The 27,992-nt window shown below is 37.4% G+C and overlaps 2 protein-coding genes across 3 annotated transcripts; one reads left to right on the plus strand and one right to left on the minus strand.

The window, feature by feature from the left end:
• Positions 1 to 677: 677 nt before the first annotated feature.
• Positions 678 to 19,192, minus strand: svopb (SV2 related protein b). 2 transcript variants are annotated; one of them, XM_059358413.1, is made up of 17 exons: positions 19,038 to 19,192; positions 7,569 to 7,797; positions 7,199 to 7,332; positions 6,234 to 6,319; positions 6,045 to 6,143; positions 5,869 to 5,940; positions 5,646 to 5,770; positions 5,485 to 5,548; positions 4,901 to 5,026; positions 4,697 to 4,825; positions 4,237 to 4,310; positions 3,596 to 3,672; positions 3,395 to 3,499; positions 2,884 to 2,995; positions 2,697 to 2,778; positions 2,534 to 2,623; positions 678 to 1,310 (listed from the first exon to the last, which is right to left on the minus strand). In XM_059358413.1, the coding sequence occupies exons 2-17, from the start codon at positions 7,628 to 7,630 to the stop codon at positions 1,086 to 1,088; spliced, it is 1,662 nt and encodes a 553-aa protein (XP_059214396.1). In that variant the 5' UTR covers positions 7,631 to 7,797; positions 19,038 to 19,192; the 3' UTR covers positions 678 to 1,085. The 2 variants fall into 2 exon arrangements, with proteins under 2 accessions (XP_059214396.1, XP_059214395.1); XM_059358412.1 differs by lacking the exon at positions 19,038 to 19,192 and having other exon boundaries at positions 7,569 to 8,392.
• myo1hb (myosin IHb) lies at positions 13,727 to 27,983 on the plus strand. Its single transcript, XM_059358411.1, has 32 exons — positions 13,727 to 13,905; positions 17,034 to 17,195; positions 17,540 to 17,655; positions 17,880 to 18,078; positions 18,887 to 18,967; positions 19,083 to 19,262; positions 19,336 to 19,434; positions 19,550 to 19,663; positions 19,764 to 19,835; positions 19,927 to 20,046; positions 20,377 to 20,444; positions 20,522 to 20,627; positions 20,728 to 20,808; positions 20,906 to 20,997; positions 21,117 to 21,211; positions 22,241 to 22,287; positions 22,891 to 22,971; positions 23,072 to 23,177; positions 23,319 to 23,436; positions 23,565 to 23,678; positions 23,850 to 23,926; positions 24,390 to 24,458; positions 24,583 to 24,667; positions 24,901 to 25,063; positions 25,183 to 25,266; positions 25,384 to 25,477; positions 26,236 to 26,291; positions 26,392 to 26,527; positions 26,624 to 26,694; positions 27,228 to 27,325; positions 27,417 to 27,516; positions 27,606 to 27,983. The coding sequence occupies exons 1-32, from the start codon at positions 13,876 to 13,878 to the stop codon at positions 27,630 to 27,632; spliced, it is 3,141 nt and encodes a 1,046-aa protein (XP_059214394.1). The 5' UTR covers positions 13,727 to 13,875; the 3' UTR covers positions 27,633 to 27,983.
• Positions 27,984 to 27,992: the final 9 nt, after the last annotated feature.

Here is a 27,992-nt window from a genome sequence, read left to right on the forward strand (position 1 = left end):
CTCCAGTCAGGGGTGATGTCACCAAATGTCTTGTCGTGTTTGTCCAAAAGCCTAAAATATTAAATTTACTATGATGTTTAATGAAGGGAACAGTTTAATTTTCACATTTGAGGAGAATATTTTTTTCTATCTTTGGTGTAAGAAAATATCGAAACAGTTTTGTGATGTATTGATTAAATAAATACATTTAAAAAACACTCGATTTTTTTTAAAATATGGGAAAAATTATTGAAAATTTAAGAAAACCCTTGTTTTCTTCAATTTCTTGTCCAAGTTCCGGTACAACTAAGGGTACATTTGTTTGGACAAATATAATAATAACAAGAAAAATAGCTCATAAGAGTTTAATTCGAGAGCTGATATCTAGCCATTTCCATGGTTTTCTTCATAATAACCAAAATCATTATAATTTGTTGTTATATATTTAAATATATTTGTACAAACAAATGTACCTTTAGTTGTACCAGACATTAAAATGAACAAGAAAATAAAGAAAATAAAGGTGGTCTAATTATTTTTTCCATGACTGTAATTGTTTACATGCATACATTTGTGGTAGACAGATAATTCAAAAAGTAGTGCCATGATGCTCTAATGTAGAGCTGTAATTTTATTGTGCAGATAACAACCCCCCAATCATGGACAATATAAAATAGAGCCTGAAGCATATTGAAGAACTTTAATTATCAAAAGGCATCTGGTTTTACATATAAATAAATACAATAAATCATTTTTAATCCAAAATGTACAAAACAAATGTCTGTCTGTTGAGGCCGAGGCTTTAAAAAATGTGCAGCTCTAAGCAGCGGCTGTATCGTGAATCATCACTGTCCATAATGTGCCTCTTTTGCTTCTCATGGCCTCGATGGAAGAGAGGGTAAACAAACCAGTCCGAGCGCAAGTGTGCTTCCGCTCTCATTAGACATGGGAAGTAGGCCTACCCTCAATTATCACCCGCCTGTAATGAGACTGTCCCCTGTTGTTCTTCACCCCTCATCGCTCACAGGATTCAATCCACAGTTAAACAGGCAACAGAGGAATCTGCAGCACCCTGCCAGTCGACAAAACATCTTGTCCATTTTTTTTTATTCTCCATGGTTGATCTGCGTCTGGTCTGAGGACTTTGATGTACCATTTGGCTGGCTGGCTGTGGTGGTGGTGGTCGTCTCTCCGGCCTCCTGATCAAGACTGGACTCCTGCAGACCCCTGCCCAACGTCTCAATGGGCAGGAACAAGGATGCAACACCACCCAGAAGACTAAATCCACAGTACAACGACAGGGTCCCATACACTGACTTCCTGAGCAACACCTAGAGCCAAAACATAAACAGGGAACATACAGAAATACTGTATTTAATACCTTTCAATACTTTTTTTAATACCGTCACATTATTCTTTAATACCAACACGACTTGATCTTCAACTGCTGTGGCAACTTTTTTTAACTTCAGTGTTGTGGGTAACTAATTATAAAGTAACTGATTACTGTAATTTTGTTACCTTTCTGTGTAAGTTTAGTTTTGCTTACAATTCACATCAAGTACCCATATTACAGTTACAGGATTCTTAGTTACTTTTTATTAAATTTGCTATGATTTTTAATCAAGGGATACAGTTTAATTGTCAAATTTTTCTTAGATTTTTCTTTTTAATCGTCTTTTTACATCTTTGGTGAACGAAAATATCAATACAGTTTTGTGATGTTGTATTAATTTTTAAAAAACAACCCTCAATTTTTAAAAATAATTGTTTACATGGTAAACAGATTGTACAAAAAATAGTGCCATGATGTTACACGGACTGTGATAAATGCAAATGCAGATCCCACTGTTCTGAATGCACTGAAAAGTCAACTTTTTACTATCACAGATCTTCTAAAATTAGATAAAAAAAAAGAGCAATATTGTCAGATTCTAAGAAAGATTGTGATATACTGAATCATGATGCACTTTGTATATTGTCAGATTCTTGCCAGTACACAGCCCAAAACTAAAAAATACAAATTTTACTATCAAGTTAAAAACTTAATTTGAACAACATTTGAAGAGAATCTATGGATTTGATCATAATAGCAGATTAGTTTTATGACGATTCACTTCTCAAATCATTGCAGCTCTAATGTAGAGCCGTCATTTTATTGTGCAGATAACAACCCCCCAATCACAGACAATATAAAATAGAGCCTGACAAATTGAAGAATTAATTATCAAAAGACACCTGGTTTTTACATATAAATAAATATAATAAATCGGAAGTTAAGTATTGCTTACAGTTACAGGATACTTAGTTACTTTTTGCCTCAATAGCAGCACTGACTTATACACAGTTATTTGCTATTTAACCCTAACCCAAGACAAAATGTTATTTCATTATGTGTAAGGCGACACACACCACTTCTCCACCACTACACTCTATCATTCTTTCTCAATAAAAGGGCCTACAACCATACACACATACAACCTGAAGGAGTCTGCAGGAGACTTTGAATGAGTTTCTTTGGAAAGTACCAACACAGATGGTCCTTTCTGCCTACCTGTGCGATAAAGGGGGTGATCAAGGCACCCAACCTGGCTGCGGCACTTGAAGTCCCCATTGCTAAGGCTCTGGTTTCTGTGGGGTACACCTAATGAGAGGAGAGAGAGCGTTTTGTTAAAATGATCAAAAAACACATTTTAAAGTGGTTTGTAGATACCGACCTCTGGTGTGTAAACAAAAGCAACTTGGAATCCTCCGGAGATAAAGGCTCTGCCAATGAAGATGCAGATTGTAACAGCTACCCTGCATGGACGGAAAGACAGACACAGGGGGTTGAGGTCGGCCATGATGATTTAATATATTGATGTTATTCCAATATGACAAAACAAATAACACAAACAAACTCACCTATTCATACAAGCATATAATGTCAGAATGAACAAAGAAAACATGAAGAAACACAGAGCCAGGCTCTTCTTTCTGCCAATGCGCTCAATTGCCACAATGATGAGTAAAACACCTGAAACAAACCGCAAACACATCCTTTAAACGTGACAGTTTTCAAGACACAAATGAATAATAATTGAACAGCCTAAACAAATCAGGGGTGAACTATTAACAAACCTAAAAGACTTTTTACCAGTTTTTTTTCTTCAAGTTTTTAATTTTTTTTGTTTGACCTGAACTGAACCTGAGCAATCCTATAATTACAGAAATGCTTTTACAGAAGTTATCAGTTATTAATAAGTTCTTTAAGCCATCAGAAATTGTATCCATGTTGTCTCTGAAGAAATATGCAGGAACACTCATGGGACATGGGCTTAACGCTGTTCTTGGCAACGGCATCATACCGGTCTTCACATTACAGTTTCAATTACCTTCAACAGCTCTGAGGAAATGCTAATAGGGAGCATTTTACCTGGGAATTCAGCCAAGGTCGTCCATAAAAGGTCTTTGTAGTCACCTGATGTCAAATATTTGCATTCCAGACTACAGCTGGGTTCAGTCTTGGCCCCTTGCGTCACTATAAGGAAGGACAGTTTAGTTTTGATGTTTTTTTCCTAACTAAGATGCAATATGACAAATGTTAAAGGCTGATCCACATGGAGCTGTTACTTACCCGCACATGAATGTCCAGCTTGGAACAGCTCAGTTGTCAACAGAATTATGCCGTAATAGGAGAAGGCATTTGCAAACCTTTGGATAAAATAACAATGCAGCGTTCTAAGTTGTGTACAAGTAATTACAGATAAAGCTGAGTGGGTTAACACATGACTGGATTAATCCACTCATGGACACATGGGGCAAAAATCAGCTGCTGTCCCCTGTTGCTCTCTGTGCATTGTGTATTTACACACACCTTTAATTGGCCACCAGAGGCAACCTCCAAGGCCGAAAAACAAGGAAGTGCCAAAAACTTCAGTTCCTCCAAAACTGAGTCAATCCCCATAGAGCCCTATGTTAAAACACCCAACTTTGCAGCAGATATAAACATGTTTAAATCCTGGTATAAAAATGTCCCCATTCATGACTCTACATGGGGGTGAGTTTTTATATAATTCAACTGTTTAAATTATATAATGCAATAAAGGGTGTGGCCACTTTGGGTGCAGTCACAGGCGTCTTGTTAAAGCAACTTCCTTCAGCCACATTCCACCTCTTCATTCATTACTGTCAACATGGTGACGCCCAGATCAGTGTTGATAATTGCTGCGATTAAGGGAAGTTGATAAGAATAGAAAATATGTTTGTCAAGCTAACCATATAAACCACAGAAGAAGAGTAGTCCGCCTATACTGAGGAGTGAAGAGATCTTTGATCCGTCCACGGTTATTCTGTTGAAAATGACAAAAATAAAAGCTGTATTTAATGAAATCAACAATGAAACATTGTATTTTAATGAACCTACATATCTTTGATGGAAAACTCTTCAACCTGGACCCTACTTTCCTGTTTTGTGTCTAAGTGACTAATTGGAACAATGATTTCTGAAATTAGTCCAGTATTGAGTGAGAGCTTCATGTTATCTTTAAGATTTTCAATGTCATTGCTGAATATTTATCTGATTTTGATAACATGTAAGAGGCCACACAAGATTTCAGAGCAAGATTTCTTGTTTAGATGCTTGGTTAGACACCATAACAGACAGGTCACTAAAACAGAAAACCCTGGGGAAGTAGGGCTCAAGTTGAAAAATACCCAAGTTTTCCTTTCACCTCACCTGTCTATAGGTGGTGATTCTTCCTTCAGGCATGGCTTTGCCATTCTCTTTAGCGATGCGTCTTAAAGTTGCCATGGCCTTCTCCATTTGTCCCGTCAGCACATGATAGCGAACACTTTCAGGCAGCCACTGTGTGACACAGAAAGTTCAGTTTAAAGCTTGACTCTCAGCTGGTTTTATTTTAACAATCACCAACGTACTTACGAAGCAGAAGCAAACAAAGATTGCCATTGGTATAGTTGAAAAGCCGAGCAGCCACCTCCAGCCCAGAGTGGGCATTACCACCAATGCCAGGAGGACTTCGAACACGGATCCAATGGCCCAGAATCCCTGATGCACACAAAATCATCAATCAATGAGCAGTGTACTTAATCAGATCAGAGATTCAGCACTGAAATATAGCAAAAGGCATGCATTACAGGTGCATCTCAATGAATTAGAATATCATAGAAAAGTTTATTTATGTCAGTAATTCAATTCAAAAAGTGGAAATAACACACAGAATGAAACATTTCACATCTTTATTTATTTAATTTATTCTAATTATAATGATTATGGCTTACATTTAATGAAGACCTAAAATTCAGTGTCTCAAAAAAATTTATATTACAAAAGACCAATTTTAAAAAGTATGTTTAATATAGAAATGTTGGCCTCTGAAAAGTATGTCCATCTGTATGCACTCAATACTTGGTTAGGGCTATTTGACTTGAACTACTGGAAATGGACTTTTCCATAATATTCTGATTCATTAAGATGCACCTGTAATAGCAAAACAACTGCAGTACCGCAATCAGCATGACGCAGGTGCCTCTTGTCTTCACTGGGAGGAATTCTGAGTACAGCGTCACCCTAAAAAGACACCGAAAAAGGTTTGTTGCAAATCATTTCACAGCTATTAAATGTGCTGGTCAGTCAGGTGCATCACGTCACAAGCAAACAAACTTACGACTGAGGAGCTCCTCCAATGCCAACGCCTACTAGCCCCCGCAAGACCAAGAGCCAGCCGTACAGTGGAGCAAAGGCACTCAGCAGGCCGTAAAACAGAGCCCAGCACATACAAATAGTCAGACCCTGTTCACCACAGAGACATATACAGAAAACACAGGAGTTAAACCAAATCATGTTAATAAAAACATTAAATCTTGGATGAAAACCCAGATGAGACTTACTGCTTTTCTGCCGTATGTGTCGGAAAAATTCCCCCATGCAGGTGAACCGAACCCCATTCCGATAAACACCACCTAAAGGTAGAAACAAAAGTTGATTCGAGGAAATATTTCCGCACCTTTCCAAATGAACAAGCTCTAGAAAAACACATTTCTGAGAATATCTAAAGGGACTTTACCGATGTTATGAGAGCCACCTGATAGCCGGGCAGCCTCCACTCACAGTGCAGCTGGGGGCTCAATATACTGAGGATCATCATCTCCATGGCGTCTGCTATCTGCTCACAAGGAGGCAAAGTGTGACATAAGAGACGTACAGTATCTGGAAGTCAGAGTGGAGACTTTTCTGCGTGTTTTAGGATTCTTACCCATGACAGTCCTGTGAGCGCAGACATTTTCCACTGGAACTTTCCAAAGCCGATGGCGTCCAGTGCATCATCGACTGTAAAGGTTACTGTAAAAGAGACAAGACAGTCAATGCAAGTTCAGTCTCCACTGCAAAGAAATCCCAACAAGCACAACACAGTGCATACTTGTTGAAGCTCATTTACACCTTTGCAGCAAACACTGTAGTCCATCTCTTTATGTAACATTTCTTTTTCAGATCTTGGCACAATCGTGCTGCATCCTTATTGGCTCACTGATGCTGATGAAATGTACACCTTAGGTATTGAAATATGGTACTGAATGACAAGGCGTTTTTTGAAGTATTGGAGTTCATCACCCAGCCTTAATAGCAACATAACCTTGCCACATTTCCTGTGGCAAATATTAGTCATCTAATGTACAATTATTTCTTCAACTTTCTCTGTTTAATGCTACTATTACATTTACCCATTTGTTTTGTTTTTTACAGCTATATACAGTTATTAGTTACTTTTCATGTTCAAATTTAACAAAAACATTAGATTAATTGAATAGTGTTATAAATTAAACTACCAAAAAAGGTATTAAAGTATTTTAAAAATATTAAAGTAATCTAATCAAGTAATATTTTTTGCTTTGGATTCTTAAAGAACATTTAGTTACCAATATTTTGTACATATAGTAAAATATCCTGTACAGAACATTGTGGCAATACTACTTTCACTTCAGTAAATTATCTAAATACTTCCTCACACCAGTGATTGTAGATCAAACGATCTACACTGCTGCAATGTGCAACTCTTCCTCAGTTTATATGCAAATTGTGTCCCACAATTTCCCCATAAGAAACAATTGTTTTTCAGTTTGCAGAAGTTAGATACATTCATAATGAAAAGCTACCTAAATTATGTGTATCTTTGATGTGTAAAGATCGAAACATGCATACAACTAACAGTGTTGTACAAACCCTCAGTTTTATCAAATTCAGATCCGGATGCAGATGTTCTTCTTGCCAAGTCGGCTCTTGCTGAGGCGATTGTGCAGATGTCATAGTCTGTGCCCTGGTCCTCGTCGCTGCGACCCTGTAAATTAGCCTCATCCCTGAGTGTCACCACACCAGAAGGAGAAATTCAGGTATTATAGGTGTAAAAAGTTGGGTTTTAGGTACAACATATCACCTTTTCTGATAAATAGTATTTGCCTACTGTAATGCTGGACATACACAGCCTTGTGGCAAACAAACTGATATGTAAACACAGCAGGGCAAGTGTCAGAGTGCACTGTCCATTAGCATACAAAGCAACATGAGGAAATACAAAACTAAAAACAGCAGGTACCTCAGTTCAGGATTGTTCCACCGCTTGTAAGCAATCTTGGGTCCTCTGCTCCAGTTGTCCATGTCAGTGTTGGTGTGAGAGAGCTGTGGCTTTCAAACCGCCATGCCCTGGTGTTCTGATCAAACCTGCTGGTGCAGTCACCTCAGGTTTCAGTGAAACACCCAAACACAGGACAATGCCATGGGAGGAGCAATGGGAGGGGTTACTCCAGAAACACAACCTGGTGCTACTGTGCAGGAGAGAAAGGAGATGAGTTTGTAGGTTAGTTTCTGAGTTTGGCAAATTAGGTCAGCCATAGTTATTGAAAGATTATCTCTAGATTTATTTAAATAATAGGAATTATAGGATTGAAAATAGTGAAAAATCAGTATCACTGGTTTTTCATTCTGTGTTGGGTGGAGTCAAAGTAAGATATGGTAGATTAAGATAAGTGCCTTGTGAGATAAACCATATAAAAATAAATTGATATTAAAAATGAGGTAATAAATAATAAAAAGTAAAAAATCATAATACTCAATGCATAAAAAACTAAACACATCAGGAGGTTTGCCAGCAATGGTTCTCCTCATGAAACTTTTATTTTTGTACTTCTGCTGACTGACAGTTTGAATTAGCATATTAGCTAAATATTTAGTTTCACCAGACACATTTAGATTTAGAATTTACATTGAAAATTTAGATTTAGATTTAACATTTAGATTTAGCACTTAACACTTAGATTTCATTTACTCTTTTTATTTCACATGTAGATTTAGATGTATTATTTACATTTAACAATTAGATAAAACATTCAGATTTAGATTCAACATTTAAAATTAATGTTAAGTTTTGATATTGGCATTATATTGACTGTATTTTCCCCCAAAAGTAAATATGACAATGTTCATAAATATTCCTGAAAATTTTGTACAAAAGTAACTTTAAAAATTGACCCCACTTTTTAAAACATTGTTTGGAACTATATCATTTTCGCAGCGCCCAATACATCAGTGCCACTTGCTAACAAAGGTTAACCTTTTTGAGTAGTTTTAGGGGGTAAGTAAATATCAAAACATGATACAACAACATTTTTTTAGATATTACTTTTTCTTAAAATTAATATTGTTGTCAGTAAATTTTAAAGACAAATCTAACCAGTAGAAATACTGTATCAAACTGTATTAATCTCCCCTTGTCCCCTTAATAAAGGCTCTTAGCTTATGTTCTTATCCAGTGGGACTTACAATAAGTACAAGCTTAAGCTGAATTAATTTATAGCAAACAGACAGAGGGTGTGAATGTTTCAGAGCCCTTACAATATTCCTTTGACCACAGGAAGATTATAGGAGTAGGAATAAGAAAAATAGCTAAAATGCTGATGGACGTAGAGTGAAACATTTTTAAATATTATTTACCAAGGGGAGTGTGACAGGACATACAGATTAAACTACAGCCCTCACTGATTGTTATAGCCTGCAGCAGACAGCAGGTTGTGCTCTTGTTCTTCTGGTGATGTTCAAATAGCCAGAAGAGATTCTTGAGTTCATTGTGTGTATGTTTGTCATTATTTACACACAACAAACACAGTGCTAATGACACTGCCCTAAGCCTTTTCTACAGGTGCATCTCAATAAATCTTAGGAAAGTTTATTTACGTCAGTAATTCAATTCAAAAAGTGGAAATAACACATTATATAAGTCCACTAGAGGCAGAATGAAACATTTAATATCTTAATTTATTTAATTTTTTCTAATTATAATGATTATGGCTTGCATTAAATGAAGACGTAAAATTCAGTGTCTCAAAAAAAAGTATATTACAAAAGACCAATTTAAAAAAGTATGTTTAATATGGAAATGTTGGCCTCTGAAAAGAATGTCCATCTATATGCACTAAATACTTGGTTGGGGCTATTTAACTTGAACACGCAGGTGAACTGAAGCCATTATCTATATTCTCTTCCAAGCCACCAGACTCTATTGACAAAAAACAGGAATTTTACTTTGCAAACCATAGGAGCTGCTGGTCTACCCTCAGGCTTTGATTGGTTAGTTTGTTTGTGTACATGTATGCCTTTGGTGATTCACCAGTCGCACTACAGGTCTGCTGCTCTGACACTGGGCTCTGGGTTACCTACAGGGACTCAAAGAAGTTTCTTGTTGCTGCAAATTAAAGTGAACTGAACACAGTGGGCAGAGAAATTAATATACATAAAAATATAAAACATGACGCTATGCTTAGGCAAATGGTGACAGCCATCTGGGTTTCCTGTGAAGTACTGAGATCCTTTACCTTGGTAAAAGTACCAATACAACAATATTAACAATACTATTTTTTTTTAGCTTGGCTTAGTCGTTTTAAAAAATATATATTTATATACTAAATGAAATATAAAAATGAATGAATGAAAATTAAATATAATAAAGATAAAAATAAATACATTTTTATCTTTATTATATTTCATTTTTATTATTCTATTATATTTTCATTGACTTAACCTGTTTTACTCAATTAAGGAATGTCTTATCTTGATATGAAAATACTCAATTACAACTTAAAGTCAACAAAATGCATTTGACAACCTACTTCAGTACAGTTGTAACATCAGTATATTTGTATTCATGGTTGTGAGTTTTTCTCTTGTATTTTTTATATCCACCTATAGGCTGTATGGATTGGTTCATCCTTAAATATTATATTTGAAAATGTACTTATGGTGAATATAAAGTTTCCTTCTTAAATTAAGTGGAGAAGCATAAAGTAAAAAAAAAGTAAATACTTGAGTAAATTACTTGCTACAGCAGGATGTTGTATGGACATGGTCTATTTAAAAAAACTCATTCCCAGCAGTGTGAGGAGCTGGTAGGCTTTTACCACATTTTAAAAAACTAATCTGTTACATTTCCTAGTTGATATTGAGTATTTACATTCCACAGGGGGACATCCTGCCTGTGACTGTTGGAGTCTTTTGGTCCTCTGCACCCCTGCCAGTGAATAAGGCCAACCTGAAAATAAAAGCTGTAGAAAAGTAGGACACAGTGAGGACATGCTGATGCTGCTGCATTATGGGACGGTCATAAATACAGGTAGAATATATAATACATCCCTCCGTCCCCACATCCTCTGGTCCCATCAGCTGCTTCTCACAGAGAACAACACAGAACCTCTCAGAGCTTCTCTGATTTACACACAGACATGGATTCAAAGGTAAGATTTGACTTTCTAAAATCATTTTAAAGCCAAATTATTGCAGTCTAATGTTTTTTTCATTTGACATTTGATGACCAATCATGCCAACAGATATTCAATCTATTATAATGGATTTGTATGCACAAATCACTGTACCAGCTGCCTTTGCAATGCTGTACTTCTTATTTTTTGTTCACTGGATGCTCCACTTCTGAGACCAACAGCCTCACAGCTCATTTGGCCTTCAGAGTCCTGCACTGTCGACAGCAATCTGTTTGCTCACATGAATAAAGGATTAGTTGAAAGTTTAGTTGTTTGGGGCTAATGGGCCTGTGAATATTTATCTGGACAAGTGGTGGATCGAGGACACATTGTGATCCACTTGTCCTTCACTCTTTAGAAACAAGACTGCAATAGGTTGGATTATTTACCTCTTATTACCTCTCTTATCAGAGGTCGAGGTTTTTAAGTGTATTCTTCTGTGTGTAGGGGTAATACAATACAGTGGATAGTTTGTAGATCAAAATATCACGTTTTTAAATTCCTTGGGTACACTATCACTTTAAACCCTCAATGCAGGAGTGAGGCTCTGCATGGAAATAATGCAAAAGTGATGCTTTAGTAAGTGTGTGTGTGTGTGTGTGTGTGTGTGTGTGTTATCAGAGCTTGCAATCTAACCTCAATAGTTTTGGATTGACTGAATTGTGTCCATAGTACTGAATACTAAAAGTACAGGAAATTGACTGCTAATGCGCAAAGTAATCTTAACTTTCTATACACTTTAAAAATATGTGGTTTATTATATGTGTATTGTTTAGAATCATATTATATTGCACTTTATTTAGGCACAGTTTTATGGAATAATGGCCCATTACAAATTGATGCATACCAGACCTTTGGCTGATTTGTTCAGTGAAAAAAGTGTTTATGTTTACAACAGAAATGTATTTAAAAACAGGTTTTGTATCGCACTATAGCTCAGATATCAATTTGAAAATCAATATCACAAAACTCCTAACAATAATAATAATGCATTCCCTTTTATCACAGCTGTTTAGTGCTTGCTTGTTTAGTTTCCATCCTGTAAAACATATAGCTTCCAAGTCGTAGTTTTCTAATGTAAAAAAAAAAAAAGAGAAATATTCGTCATGTGTGAAAAATGTGGATTTTTAAGATATGCATGTTTGCATCATATAATATTGCATTTTCAATGAGTGCACTGTAAAGCACTAAGATGTGGTTGCTGGAGAGCATGATGTGTGTTTTATTGGGTGCTCATTAGGAGAACACTGGTCTTCTTTAAACATTGATCATAGGAACCCCCTAGTATTTGGATAATGGATTACAATATGCTAATGAAGATTTTTCCAGCATGCTCTCTTATGTCACCTCCTGTTTTGGCCGATCTTCCGGCAGTAACGTAAGATGCCTTTGTTGATGCTTACAGGAAGCACAATGTTAAATTTTAAAGAGACGGAATGAGAGGGCAGCGTTACGCTGCCCGCTGGCCTGTCACAACTGAACCACAAGACAAAGGTTAGGTAAAAGCACCAGGCTGCATTGTTGCAGTCAAATTTTAAAAATTGTTTAATTTGTTTGAAATGTAGGAAGCTCAGTTCCGGCTTCATCTATTGTCTCTCCCTATATTTCTTGGTGCCCCTTTTAAAAGGTAAAATATGTCAATTTTCTGCTTTATAATGTGTAATTTAACGGCTTGTTTCATTTGGTCGCCTGTCAATGGTGTCAAATCCCACAATAAAACTTTGTGGCAGTTATATATACACTGCCGCTCGGAAGTTTGGGGTCACTCAGAAATGTCCTTATTTTTAAAGAAAAGCACTTAAAAAAAAATTAAAATACCAGACATAAAGTCTAGACATTGTCAATGTGGTCAATGAATACTAAAGCTGGAAACGGCTAATTTTCTTATGAAATATCTATTATTTATTGTCAGCAACAATGTGTTGTTTTAGTGGCACATTGTGTTAATCCATGTTTATAGTGTTGAAAGGCTGATTGATCATTAAAACACCTGAGCATTATGTTAGCACAGCTGAAAACTGTTTTGTACTGATTTGAGAAGCAATAAAATGATCCTTCCTCAGGCTAGTCGAGTATCTAGAGGTAAAGTTGGAGATTTGTACAAGTTGAAATGATTACTTCTACCCTTGTCAATGTCGATTCATTTTGTGAGTCATTTAATTAATAAAACAATTTTTTTCCATGGAAAACACAGACATTTTGTGGGTGACCCCAAACTTTTGAGCACTAGTGTATATGCAATACATAAAATCAAATCCACCATGTTATGCTGTGCATTATTTATATACATATTTTTCTTTGTATATATGAGGTTTGATTTAAAACCTTCTCTGCAAAAATGATCATTCCCACCAATATTGTGACTTTTATCAGCAACCCATCAATCAAAATAATCACAATTGACCAATTTTTCCAACAGTTCAGCCCTAGTTAAATTCCACACTGGTCTGATCGTTGTCTGTTGAGCAGTTGGTAATTAGTTTGAAATGCATCTACCTAATCAAAGATCAGTAATCGAATACCTGTGCTGTAATTTTGTGGGGAGGAGGGCGAGGACGGGTCTCTGCGAGGATAGAGTTACTTCATCCTTGTATTACATATAACACACACACACACACACACACACACACACACACACACACACACTTCCTTAAACACATAGTGTAGCTGTCCAACACTCAGGTGAAGCGCTGAATGAATGTTTGCTGCCTGGGCTCCATGAATGTTTAACCAGCCCAGTGCTTCCAGAGCCAGGTAGCTCATTACCGCCTCATTACCTACAATGCAGGGACACAGACCCAGCAGGAAGCAGCAGGACCACACTCCTCCTCCTCCTCCTCCTTTTCAGCCTCTCTGTCCCAGGCCGTGGTACCGGGCCTGCTCCGAGCCAGTATTTGAATCAGGGACCGATGCAAACCTGAGCAGCAGAGGAGATTCTTGGTGAATTAACTGTGCTGACTTTAAGAGGCTCCACTATGGGACAACTCATCGGCTACTAAAAGCAGCCATCAAAGGCTTTTCTGTCTGAGTTGTATACCTGGAGGATTGAAATACAAAGTAAATTTCTCAGGTCCATCACACAAGACAGATTCAACCATGACGCACATGGCTTTGGAAGCAACGCAGGTAATTAAATGAACATAGCTTTCAGTTGTGTTATTGTACCTAAAGCCACTATTTGTGGATTATTTTAAGTGAGTGAAATTATTTTAAGTAATAGCTGCACTAATCAAAATGTTTATATCCTGAATGAATCAAATGACTATCTATAATATTAAATATAATCTCTGCAGTTCAACTCTTCAGTGCATTTTAGCCTCTTTCAGGCCATTGTTTCGGTCCACAACTTTCCTGTGCACATATCCATTTATTGAGATTAGCCAAATGTCGTCTGGATCTAAAACACCAACAAGAAGTATTATAAAGTTGCTAATTGTACATTACTTGCTTGAGGGTTAAAGAATTCCTTGTGAAGATAGCGGAGCATTAAGCAGTTAAAGAGACAGATATTTCTTTCAGCAGTTGGTGAAGACCAAAAATAGACTCAAAGGGGAGGAATACTGGACCTCAGGTGGCCGGAAACACAACTTCAAATGAATGCTATTGTGTTGTATTGTGTTTCTGGCAACTGTTGCTAACCTGTTCCCAACCATTACATAAAGTGATAAGAGGTCAATGTTGTGTATTCAGCTTGTTTTATTGACCCCAAGTGGCCAAAAAAGAAATCAATGGTGCTTTAAATAAAAGCTAACTATGTGCAGAAGTTATAGAAGTTAAGTTGATTCAGCAATGCAAAAATGTCCTCGGACAGGGTAATCAGTTCACAGCATGTTACTGTATGCTTGTGTGAAACAATAGCAACATAGGAGGTACTGTATTTGACTGGTGTGATGGAGGCCTGTGACGGTCAGGTTTCTCTAGACACCTGGAGCCCCCTAAATGTGTGTTGCCCTAGGTGATGTGTGGTGTCAGTCAATGGCCCACGAGGAGTGCTATCTCTTTCAGGAGCCTAACTGCCACTTTGTGGCTGCGTAACAGGATCCTGCACCATACTGGATAGACAGGGACAATGGAGTGCCCTCTCAGGTGATGGTCTCCGGGTCAGATAGACTTTCCTCTTCCGCTGTAGCCTGGCATCAAAATTTGATGTTTATGGTAGTTGGTACCCTACCCAGGTGACTGTGTTCTGTTCATTTCTGTTCATATCTATGTTAAATGTCCAGTTTACAGCATGGCAGTGTTGCCAGGAAAAACCCAACATTATCTTGTTTCTTCTTTCTTAGCAAAACTGTCCATCCTCTTACATCAGAGTGTTGTTTTACCATGTGTTGAGCAGAGGTCACGTTTCCTCTGAATGGCAGAAAATCTCTGCCCTGCGCTCAGTGCTTGGCCAACAGCCTGCTCACTCAGACACCCACAGAGTGCCAACAACAGGGCAGAGTATCAGAGACAGGCCTAACCGTTTGCTGCTTTACCTATTTCTGTTGACTTTTGCATTTGATTGGTGACATGTAGAGCCTTGACAACAAAACCCAATTAATCAAACAACAGTTGACGTGCCAGAGGGCTTTTCTTTGTGTCTGTGCATGATTTTCATTAATTCAGGTCAACGGTATCGAAAGATTTGAATCAAGGGCAACTGGGCTTGGTTCACTGGCAGGGAAATACCTGACACTCTAGTTAGAACTGAAAAAGTCCCTTGGAGGAGAGTTGAAACGTCTTCAAGTCCAGTTGTCCTTAATGTAACCCTTTCTTGGGCTGTTTTCAGGTATTATTTACAGAGAGGAAATGTAAAAAGTTTTAATGCCACTACTATTATTTGTTTTAGGTTACTACCTTAAGCCTCCTCTGTCAAACAGGCACAATGTAGTTTGTTTGGGCCACTGAGGGAAAAACTGACTTTGCATTAATATGTACTGTATTTACAGCATTATCTTACTTTGTAGTTTCAATCAGTTAAAAAACAAAAGACCTACATTAAAACAAATTGTGTACAATCAATATTTAAAGTTCATACAATTACAGAGTTGCAACATTCATAATCGCAAAGTGCATCAATAATACATTTTTAAGCAAATAAGGTAATATTCCCATGAACTAATTTGGTGAGGAATACAAAGAGCCTTCACCTTTCCCAACCTCCATCATCCTATGACCATATACACAAATGCATATTTCAAATGAGATTTGCTTCCTTTGTTGCACACTCACTATAAAATTGATGGTTTCCTATTGAAGGAAGTCATCTATCAGTGTTTCCTGCCATACTACTGTCCCTTCCCTTCAATAAAACCAGATGTTCAGTTCAGAAAAGGTACAGAGGCAAAAACACACATCAGGGACCTTCAGGGTAGGTAACTTTTTACGATTTTTCCTGCATAATGCTTTTGAACATTTGTGTTTTTTTTCATGAAACGATTTATTGTGACATTTAGCAGTAAATTTCTGCTGGGTCAGCAGAGCAGCAGCTTGTTTTACCGGAGAATGATCTGTGAGTGTCAGTTACTCCGACTTGGTGACAGATCAACTTGGCAGTGATGAGAGCCAAACTACTGAAGCATAATACTGGGTGGCTCTTTCATAGCACTGTAATTAAAGTGCATTGCTATTGCTGATTATTTTACCTGGCACTTCAGTTGTTGTTGCAGATCATATCCTGTGTTCATACATAATATAATGAAGGTATTTACTCCTAGATTCCACTTGATTAAGTTTTTATTTGTGTCAGTTATTGTTTTAAACTGTGGAATATATGAAGAGTAGGTTGAGTGTTTCGTGTCCCTTCTGTCCTTGTCATGAACAAGACTGATGGCTCTTTAGAGAGCACAGGAGCAGATTAGATAGTGGCGGCTGAATTTAGAGTTGTCATGACTATGAGGATGTAGCCAAGGCCACTAGCGGCTCTGAGTGGAAGTCAAAGATATAGGGACAAACGGAGAGGAAATGAGTTACCCACAGGGAAATATATATACTAGATTGTCCATGATTATGACCGTGTGTGTGTATGTGTTCTTGAGTGGTGACAACCTCAACCAAAGCAGATAATTTTTGAGGAAAACAGGACACAAAGGAAAAGGATGGGACAGGCAGTATAGGCCGGGTCTTGACAAAATGAATGAGACGAAAATAACATCATATCTGTATGTTTTGTTAAAGAAAGCAATAAATTGTATCATCAAGGTCTCATTAACTGCATTTTATAGTTTTGACTTGTTGCCTTGTTATGTCACTGATGTGTTCCTGTTTGGGCACAGAGCCTGGAGGAGCGCTGTAACCAGATCCTGAGGAACATGGAGGCCTCCCTGACAGCCCGGGATCGCGTGGGGATCCAGGATTTTGTTCTCCTGGACGCCTACACGAGTGAGAGTGCCTTCCTGGACAACCTGAGGAAACGCTCCCATGAGAATCTCATTTACGTGAGTCTTCCTGTGTGGTGTACTGTTGGATATCTCAGCTCTTTCTCTAATTAAACTTCCCGCCCACGACCTTGAACCCAACATTGTCCTAATGCAGCTTTGCCTTCTGCTGAATCCGGCACCTTGTGCTGCTGAAACAGCAGCTCCTGTTCTTTTGGTTTGCGGAGTGAGCAATCTAAAGGTCGACGCCGTCCGTGAGGTCATGACAAGTGATTAACCAAACTTATTGCTTTTGATAAGAGGAACGAAATTACTTATCAGCAGAGTGATACATGGAACATTAAAAACAATCAAATGTGCAAGAGCTGCAGAACATAACTTCCTTTCCTTGTCTTTCTCTGCAGACCTACATTGGAACTCTCTTGGTGTCAGTCAACCCATATAAAGACTTAGATATCTACAGCAAGAAGCAGATGGATACCTACATGGGTGTGAACTTCTTTGAGCTACCACCTCATATGTAAGACATTCTGTAGTTATTGATAATGTGCATTGGTGTACAATGGGTTAATCAGAATCTGAAGGCAAGGGGACATCATTTTTAGAATTGTTCGAACAATTCTGTCGGGACATGTGTGTTGAAAGCTGCATTGTGTTCAGGACAAAAAGTAGAGACTTGATGTAAAAAACTCCATGACAAGTCTGTATTTTGAAAGGGGGCTGACTTTGACCTATTACTTGCAGTTATGCGCTGGCAGACAACGTCTTCCGCACCATGCAGTCTGAGGTTAACAACCACTTCATCCTGATCTCAGGGGAGAGCGGGGCTGGCAAAACCGAGGCCTCCAAGAAAATCCTTCAGTTCTACGCTGTCAGCTGTCCAAGTACCAAACTCCTAAACAACGTCCGGGACAGGCTGCTTCTCTCCAACCCCGTGCTCGAGGTCAGTGATCATGGATATTTGAGTCAATACTTCTACTTTTTTCAATTCTGTTTTAGAGAATACATAATTACCAGACATGGTAGTGTGTATTTAGAATTGTTTTCACCTTATAAGTCTGTTTCTGTGTTTGTCATCACGGCAAAATGTGGTCGTGGAGGAACGTACTGTAGTGGGAAATACCACAAAGGCAGTTTTGAGTACTTTTATATATATCTGTCTTTATATGGACAGATTTTGCCGATAACTGTATCCCAGTTTCAATCATTCCTTTTCACTCTAAGATACTTTAAGACATCAGAAAGTAACTAACACAAATATACAGTCATGGAAAAAAATATTAGACCACCTTTGTTTTCTTCAATTTCTTGTTAATTTTAATACCTGGTACAACTAAAGGTACATTTGTTTGGACAAATATAATGATAACAACAAAAATAGCTGATACGAGTTTAATTTAAGAGATGATATCTAGCCATTTTCCATGTTTTTTTTGATAATAACCAAAATAATTATCACGCCAAACCATGGAAAATGGCTAGATATCTGCTTTAAAATTAAATTCTTATGAAGTATTTTTGTTGTTATCATTATATTTGTCCAAACAAATGTACCTTTAGCTGTACCAGGCATTAAAAGGAACACGAAATTGAAGAAAATGGGTGGTCTAATATTTTTTTCCATGACAGTATGTCAACAGTAACATAGGTTAAAAGCTGATACTGAGAGGTAATTAGACATGCCATACTTTTCTTATGCCTTACATTTCTAGTGGCATTATTATTATTATTATTTTTTTTATATCATCCAGGCTTTCGGAAATGCCAAAACCCTGAAGAATGACAACTCAAGCCGCTTCGGGAAATACATGGACATCCAGTTCGACCACCAGGTGGAATTGAAATATCTTCTTCTTCATTAAAGAGCAAATCACAATCCACTGACAAGGGTTTAAGGATTACCTCTTTCTGTCCATGTCTCTCTGTCTGTCTGTCTCTCTCTTTCAGGGGGGAGCAGTTGGTGGTCACATCCTGAGTTACCTGCTGGAGAAGTCCCGTGTGGTTCACCAGAATCATGGAGAGAGAAACTTCCATATCTTCTATCAGCTGGTGGAGGGAGGAGAGGAAGATCTGCTCCGCTGGCTCGGCCTGGAGAGAAACTGCCAGCACTACAGTTACCTGGTGCAGGTCAGTGGAAAAAAAACACAACGTTTTTATGGTGCAACAAAAAACCTCTTGACCATTTCTTTGTCTCCTCTAGGGTGGTTGTGCCAAAGTTAGCTCTATCAATGATAAAAGTGACTGGAAGATGGTGCGGAAAGCTCTGTCTGTTATAGAGTTCAGTGAGAGTGACATTGAGGTGAGGAAATATAGTGATCTTTACACAACAAAACTATACAAAACTTTATTTAAAACTATGCATGATGAAATTTGATGGTGTTTCATGAATTTATTCTCTCTGGGTGTAAATGCAGCACCTGTTTGGAATAATTGCTAGTGTGCTCCATCTGGGGAATATCAAGTTTGATGCAGATGTTCGAGGATACGCCTCTCTCAACAACAACCAGGAGATGCACTGGGTGTCAAAGGTGAACCCAAAACAGACTGCAGATAGTTTAAAACATGCAGCTTTCTGATAGTGAGCAAGAAGACATTTGTTGCTAAGTGTATTTTTTGTTTTTTTTGCAGTTGCTGGGGATTCCTATTCAGGTGCTACAACAGGGCTTAACCCACAGGAAGATTGAAGCCAAAACAGAGGAGGTAACTTGATTTATTTTATTTAATTTAAAGTATAAAATTTGTTTCTTTGTAGTGGCACTTTTTAATCATCTATATTATTGTGATGTTAAAGGTGTTCAGTCCCTTCTCTGTGGACCATGCAGTATATGCCAGGGATGCCCTCGCCAAAGCCATCTATGGCCGCACTTTCAACTGGCTGGTCAACAAGATCAATGAATCTTTAGTTAACAAGGTGAGTAAAAAAGCAATCTCCTTTCTTTCTAATCATTCCAAGCCAGACCTGTCTCATAAAGATCACAGGAATAGGGAGAAAACTGGGGTAACGAGATTTCTAGCCAGCCTGAGGAAACCATCTGATTAGTTGTGAGTCTGCAAGCACCAAATCCTTAAACAGCACATCTGGCAAATGCTTTTTAGGGCTGATTTTTTTTTCTCACAATGTAATTGTATTGGTTTCATGTAACACCAACATATGAGGCTGGGTTTCTCCAAAGAGGGCTGGCTTTACAATAGCATCCACAGCAGATTTTCAATAAATCATATCTGTGTAAATCATCCACAGGACTCCTCCAGGAAAACAGTCATTGGTCTTTTGGACATCTATGGTTTCGAGGTTTTCAATGTGAACAGGTGAGACCATGTACAGGCAAGCTGATTCTGTGTGACATGAAGGATCCAATACTAACAGTGCCAATGAATTATTTTAGTTTCGAGCAGTTTTGCATCAACTACTGCAACGAGAAGCTGCAGCAGCTTTTCATCCAGCTGACCCTCAAATCAGAGCAGGAGGAGTATGAGATGGAGGGGATTGAAGTAATAACCCTTTTAATCCTTACTGATGTGCAGAAATAAACTGACACACATTAAAAACAGCTTCTCAACCACTAATTCTTCTCGTTTTGTCTGTGCACAGTGGGAACCAGTGCCATTTTTCAACAACAAGATAATCTGCGATCTTGTGGAGGAGAAACACAGAGGAATCATCTCTTTATTGGTAGAGACATGATTGAGTTATGGTCCTACTGAGAGACAAATAAAACACTCACAAAACTAAAACAGGCTGGATTATTGATGCTGGTCCTCTCATACAGGACGAGGAATGTTTACGACCCGGAGAGGCCACAGATCTCACCTTCCTGGAGAAGATGGAGGAAAAGATCAGCGGTCACCCTCATTTTGTCACGTGAGCTCAACACTTTTGCTTTCAAGAAAGTGTACCACGTTGCCTACACATGGTCAAACCAGTGCGTTGTTTCACCATAAACATCATGATCCCCGACACTCACTTTTTCCTTCCCGCAGACATAAACTTGCGGACCAAAAGACGAGGAAAACACTGGAAAGAGGAGACTTCCGCCTCCTGCACTACGCTGGGGAGGTTACATACTGTGTTGTTGGTAAGAGATTAAATACCTCTGTAGAGTAAACAATGTCTTTCTCTATACCATTAATAGAGCCTATGTCCTCTTGCTAAATGTTGTGTAACATCAGCACACAACTCCTCTCACCTCTGCATAAAATACAATAAAATAAAATAGCTGGCCAACTGGCCATCAGTGTTGTCAGTAATAACTAATTTAACAATATTTATACCACCAGTAGCAGTTTCTTATATTTTATATTGAATAACTGTATTTTTTTTTTAAACGTATTTTTATTTCTGTTAATTTAGACTTTACTACTTCATTACAGTTCAGAGGAAAAATTTTACTTTTTTGCTCTAATATGCTCTATATTTGATACCTTCAGTTAGTGGTTTCTTTGCAGATTCAGATTAATAATACAACATTTTATCAACAAACAAATTCTCTATATTATAGAATTATATTATAAATATGATTAATTATACTAAAATATAATATAATATATATATATTATTCTGAAAGGGGCCATTCTGTATAATTATTTTTTTGTAGAATTACTTTATTATGATGCTAATACTTTTGTATTTAAGTAACAACGTACAAACAACAATTGTAAACAATGTCCTCATACGTGATGAAGGACAGCAAACTGCTTTGTATTTTTAAGCTAGCGCGTTATAACAAATTGCTGTATTTGATTAAAAAAAACCTTTCAAGGACAAGTTTAACTACACAAAAGCATCAGACAGCACCTGCGATTAACATAATGTAAGATTAGCACCATTGTACATGGTTTTTTGGGTCAAAGGTCACGCAACGGAAAGAAAAATGACAAACTAAAAGCTCCCCAAATGTACATACATAGAATACAAATCATTGGTAAACAATTATTTATTTACAGTCTATGGTAAATATGCATGTTTTTTGTTTGTTTTGTTTTACTACTTTTTATTGCTTGTGAATTCAGCTTTTAATTTGTTAGAAGAGGGATGTGCTGATGCAAAAAAACAAAAAAACAAACAAAACCTAGACTACTGCTCTCTTTGTTCTTTAAACTTTCAGGATTCTTGGACAAAAACAATGATCTCTTGTATCGAAATGGAAAAGAGGTAATTTCGCTTCTTTAGTATCAAACCAGGTGATGTGCAAATTAATGTGATTCATTGTATTACACAAAGTGCTCTGAATCTTCTAATATTCCTGACTTCACTTCACTACCAAAAGACGCCAAAAAATAGAAGAAAGAAATATTTATAAAAATTAAAGACATATACAGGTGCATCTCAATACATTAGAATATCATGGAAATGTCCATTTCCAGTAGTTCAAGTCAAATAGCCCCAACCAAGTATTGAGTGCATAGAAATGGACATACTTTTCAGAGGCCAACATTGCCATATTAAAAACATACTTTTTAAAATTGGTCTTTTGTAATATTACATTTCTTTTGAGACACTGAATTTTAGGTCTTCATTAAATGTAAGCCATGATCATAATTAGAAGTGAAATAAATTAAGACATGAAATTTTTCGTTCTGTGTGTAATGAATCTATATAATGTGTTCACTTTTTGAATTGAATTATTGACATTAATAAACTTTCTATGATATTCTTATTTATTGAGATGCACCTATAAGTCTTTATTAAAGGTATAAAGCCTCCTCTATGTCTAACATGTTGAGTGCTTTTACAGTTTTTTCTCTTCTCCTTAAGGTCATGCGACAGTCCAAGAATGCAATTATCAAACACTGTTTTCCTTCGACTGAACCAGACAGCAAGAAGAGACCTGAAACTGTAAGAAACAATTCAGACGATAATTTAACAATTTACACAACTATTACTATGAACAAACCATTGACACTTACATGCCTGACATTTTCCTTTGGCTTCTCAGGTGGTGACTCAGTTTAAGAGCAGCCTGGTGGGCTTGACTGAGATCTTAATGTCCAAAGAGCCCTGGTACGTCCGCTGCATTAAACCCAATGAAGCAAAGCAGCCGGGTGAGTCCTGAAAAACCCTTCACCTCAGAGCCTAGCCAAGCTGAAACTTGTTACTGTATATTCAGCCTACAGTCAGCCAGCACATGAAGTTACAGTTTTGACTCCCTGAACTCTCAAGATGACCTTTGGTGCCCCCCGCAGGACGCTTCGATGACGTGTTGGTGAGACATCAGGTTAAGTACCTGGGGCTGATGGAGCACCTGAGGGTCAGGCGAGCTGGGTTTGCTTACCGACGCAAATACGAGATCTTCCTCCAGAGGTAACTAAGCATCCACAATGCACATAAAGTTAATCTTTTTCTTGCATTCCACATTTGGCATGTATTTATTTATGCTGCTGATAAACTATAAAGCTGAGTGTGACTCTGCAGTCTTCTTCTGTGCTCAGGTATAAACCTCTGTGTCCAGACACCTGGCCCAACTGGAAAGGTACAGCAGCAGAGGGGGTGCTGTGCCTGATCAAACACCTGGGCTACAAATCTGATGAGTACAAGATGGGCAGGTAGGCAGATATTAAAGGGATAGTTCCAATTTTTCTGAAGTGGTATTATATCAGGAAATTTCCATAGTCAGTGTTGCAGTAGATGGTGGTTGACATTGGAGAAGTAGGTGGGAGTATTGGTAGGAGTACTATAAGATACAGGTACTACTTTCTTTGTCTCTTTCCCTCAAGGACAAAGATTTTCATCCGGCACCCTAGAACTCTTTTTGCAACAGAAGACGCCTTTCAGGTTTGCAAGCACAAGCTAGGTGAGATGTCCTGAAAATGTACTTCTAATGCTTCATACAATGTCACAGTGGTGGAAGAAGTATTCAAGTCAATTACCTAAGTAAAAGCATTAAAACCACACTGCGGAATTACTCCGCTACAAGTAAAAGCCCTGCATAAAAAACTTACTTAAGTAAAAGTACATAAGTATCAGTATCAAAATATACTTAAAGTATCAAAAGTTAAAGTACAAAGTAGATTGTTAAGTGTATTTCAAATATATTATTGTATTATTATTATTATTGATGCATTTATGTAAGCAGCATTTTAATTTTCTCAAGATAGGGCTAATTTTAACTACTTAATAGACATTTATAAAAATAATATATAAAGTTACTTACAATTGTACTTAAGTACAGTATTGAGTAAATGTACTTAGTTACAATTGACTACTGCAATGTCATAATGATCCTGAGATTGAAACTTTAACTGTCATTGTTTCAGCAACAAGGATTCAGGCCAAGTACAAAGGCTACAGAGTGAAAGGAGACTACCTGAAACAAAGAGAGGCCGGTGAGCACTAAAATGCCTTCAGATGTGTTTATAATTACTAAGTAAAAGCTTTTCCTCAACTGAATGTTGGTGAATGGCTCACATTTGAAGATATTACTTTTTATTTCCTTTTTTATCTTAACAGCCACTAAAATTGAGACCTGCTGGAGAGGTCTGCTGGCCAGAAAGGAGCGGGAAAAGAGGGCTTGGGCTGTCAAGGTCATCAAGAAGTAAGATCATACAATGAACATTACATGTCATTTAGCTGACATTTTTTTAACATTACATGTCATTTAGCTGACATGATGATGTTAGGTGACCATGACTTAACCGAGGTTATGGAAGTCATGGAAGAGTCATGGAACTCTAATTGGAGGTTTTAATGAGAGGTCGAATAAAATATTTGTTCTATGGTTTACCTGTCTATTGTTTTTAGGTTGATTTTATTGTCTATTTGTTCTAGGTTCATTAAAGGTTTCATGACTAGAAACCAGCCGGCCAACGTTGACAACAGTGAGTACCTGGCGTACGTGAGACAGAATTACATCACTCGGCTGAGGGACAACCTTCCCAAAACAATCTTGGAAAAAGACTCTTGGCTCACCCCTCCACCTATAATGCAGGAGGTGGGTTATACATTTTCATTTTAACACCGATTGTTGTATATAGCGCTGCATGCATGAGGACACTAGCATTTTGGTAATGGCTGAAAACTGTAAAAGCATCAAACTGTGTTTTTGTCTAGGTTTCCCAAGTATTGAAGAGGGTCTACATTCGCCTCATGGTACGGAGGTACGTCCGAGGAATCACTCCACAGAGGAAAGCGCAGGTACAGTCCACCCCCTGTGGAGAAAGTGCAATACATGTACGCACAACTCCATACAAAATAACAAATTTACAACAACTTACCTTACTTGCTGCTTTCTTTCTGTTTCCTTGGTTCCAGCTTCTCTTAAAAGAACAGACGAGCTCCATGTTCAAGGGAAAAAAAGAAAACTACCCCTTCAGTGTGTGCAGGCCGTTCATGGAAACCAGGATAGGTAAGACTGCAGAGTTATTTTCTCTTAATTGAGTGTACTTACAGAAATATAGAATTTAGAATTATTACATTTAAGTACAGCACACATACAACATAAGATCAGATAAGATAAGATATGACTTTATTTATCCCGCAGTGGAAAAATTTTGTTGTCTCTGCAGCTCAAGGGACAGATATGTAGATATAGAAGACAAAATAACAGATATAAAAAAAAAAAGATCATATTTTTGTGTTTGTTTGTTTTCCTGAGAGTACTTTGCATTTTACAGATATTGCATATAGGAGAAAAATTATTTTAGCTTTTTAAATAGGTTAAATAGTTTGGTGCATGTAGTAGTATGAACATTAATGATAGATATATTTAAATATATAAGTGGTATATGACATAAATAATATCGAAAAAAGACAGAGGGCCTTAAATAGGCCTAATGTGGTCGGGTGTAAACAGAGATAATGACACGATTAAACAAAAAAGTTAACATTGCCTGTGGAGACTGCAGATACATGGAGTGCAGTACATTAGGTTAGATGTTTGCATGCAGTATACAAGTCTTTCCAGATTAGGAAAAAAATAGCAATAACATATTCATTGACAAATTAAATTACAAAACCTGAGTATACGTGCTGAGATATTTTGTGAGTCTGTGAATGGGATATTTACAATGCTAAGAAAGTTATTATGAAACTGAGACAGTATCATATAATTTATTAGATTTCTCTGTGAAACCCTCTCTCATTGATTTTCTTGTTTTATTTAAGCGGCTGAAGACATAAGCTTCAAAGTGCTTCAGATGATTCGACATGAGCACATCAAGGTAAACTAACACTGGACTTTACTTTGCGTCTTTGTCCTCTTTTTGTCCACTCTGACCCTGTGTGTGTGTGTGTGTGTGTGTGTGTGTGTGTCTCCCACAGTACAGCGTGCCAGTGGTGAAGTACGACAGGAACGGGTTCAGGCCTCGTCTCCGGCAGCTCATCTTCACCCAGGAAGCTGCCTACCTGGTGGAGGAGGCCAAGATCAAGCAGGGGATAGATTACATCTCTCTGAAAGGTAACGAGTGAGAAAAAATAAGCATCGTTGTCTACATGGAGAGCTAAATACACGCTTAAAACTTGCTGTTTCATACATGTTTATTTTTCTCTATAGGTGTGTCAGTCAGCAACCTGAGTGACAACTTCCTGATCCTTCATGTTACGTGTGATGACATCAAGCAAAAGGTAAAACCTCTCAACAGACTGGGGTCTGTAGGAATCTAAAATTATGTTTTAATTTTCTTTTTAAATGCCAAAACTATGGAATGTCATTTAAGTTTAAACATTAGATAGATAGATAGATAGATAGATAGATAGATAGATAGATAGATAGATAGATAGATAGATAGATAGATAGATAGATAGATAGATAGATAGATAGATAGATAGATAGATAAGGCCATGACATACATCTGGAAAAGAAAAAATGAGGCAAAAAATATATAAATAAATGTAATATAAATGACGCCACATAAATAAACAAAAAAACAAACAAACAAATGAATAAATAAATAAATTAATCCATTAATACATTTATAAATAAATACATGTTTTTATTAAAAATGTGTAGTTTTTTTTAAAGGACTACGTTTGTTTTTTTATTTATTTCCACTTTTTTAAATTTGAGGCCTGGCATACATGTGTGTATTGTGGTTCTGTAGACAATTACTCGAGTCTGCAAAGGCGGACTGGAAACATTCAAGGTTTTGTTCTTTTAGGGGGATCTGGTTCTGCAGTGTGACTACCTGTTTGAGGCCCTGACGAAGCTGACACTTATTGCCAACAAGCAAAACTGCATCAAAGTGGTCCAGGGCAGGTACACAATGTGGACTTAATGAAGTGATCTGAAAACTAGAAATATAAATGGTTGAAACAATGAATGGGTCTAATTCAGTGCGAAATTGCAGTGTGCGATTTGACATCCAGCCCGGCAGAGAGGGGTTTGTGGACTTTAAGAGTGGCCAGGAGTCCATGGTCTACAGGGCAAAGAACGGTCATTTGATGGTGGTGAGTTCATCAAAGCATCATGTTAATTTAATGTCAGATTACTCTTTTTATTAGCAATCAACCAAGCCCTTTACTTTCTTCTTCTTTAGGAATCTACAAGAACCAAGTCCAGATGATGCTGCCAGTGATTCGGATGGCTGGTGCTGGAAATTTTTAGTAACAGCCATGTTTGTTCTGTCATCCTGCTCCATGGTAGTTGCCAATTGTGTTTCACGTCAGCAGATTTTTACTTTTTGCATCTTTATGACAATGTTATCCAAATGTTACACTGCCAATAACTTAGTTGTAGATAGGACACAACAAGCTGATAGTAGCCAGAATATAATTGGGTCTGCTTGTGAACAAACTGATCCCTTGTCAGATTCATGGAAATCGACCATCCTTAATGAATAAAAGCACTTATAGTCTTTTTTGTATTAAACATATCTAAAATCATGTTTAGATGTTAACAGTAGAGAAAAATATTACTTATGTGT

The sequence above is a fragment of the Centropristis striata genome, chromosome 19, assembly GCF_030273125.1.
Source record: "Centropristis striata isolate RG_2023a ecotype Rhode Island chromosome 19, C.striata_1.0, whole genome shotgun sequence".
Classification (NCBI taxonomy): Eukaryota; Metazoa; Chordata; class Actinopteri; order Perciformes; family Serranidae; genus Centropristis; species Centropristis striata.

Coding starts and splice junctions, on each gene's coding strand:
- svopb (XM_059358413.1), bottom strand. CDS start 7,630: ATGGACAACTGGAGCAGAGGACCCAAGATTGCTTACAAGCGGTGGAAC. Junction 6,144..6,233: donor CGCTCACAGGACTGTCATGG/GTAAGAATCCTA, acceptor CCTTGTGAGCAG/ATAGCAGACGCCATGGAGAT. Junction 2,624..2,696: donor CTTTTGTTTACACACCAGAG/GTCGGTATCTAC, acceptor TCCTCTCATTAG/GTGTACCCCACAGAAACCAG.
- myo1hb (XM_059358411.1), top strand. CDS start 13,876: ATGACGCACATGGCTTTGGAAGCAACGCAG. Junction 20,628..20,727: donor ATGAGATGGAGGGGATTGAA/GTAATAACCCTT, acceptor GTCTGTGCACAG/TGGGAACCAGTGCCATTTTT. Junction 21,212..22,240: donor GGTTACATACTGTGTTGTTG/GTAAGAGATTAA, acceptor TTAAACTTTCAG/GATTCTTGGACAAAAACAAT.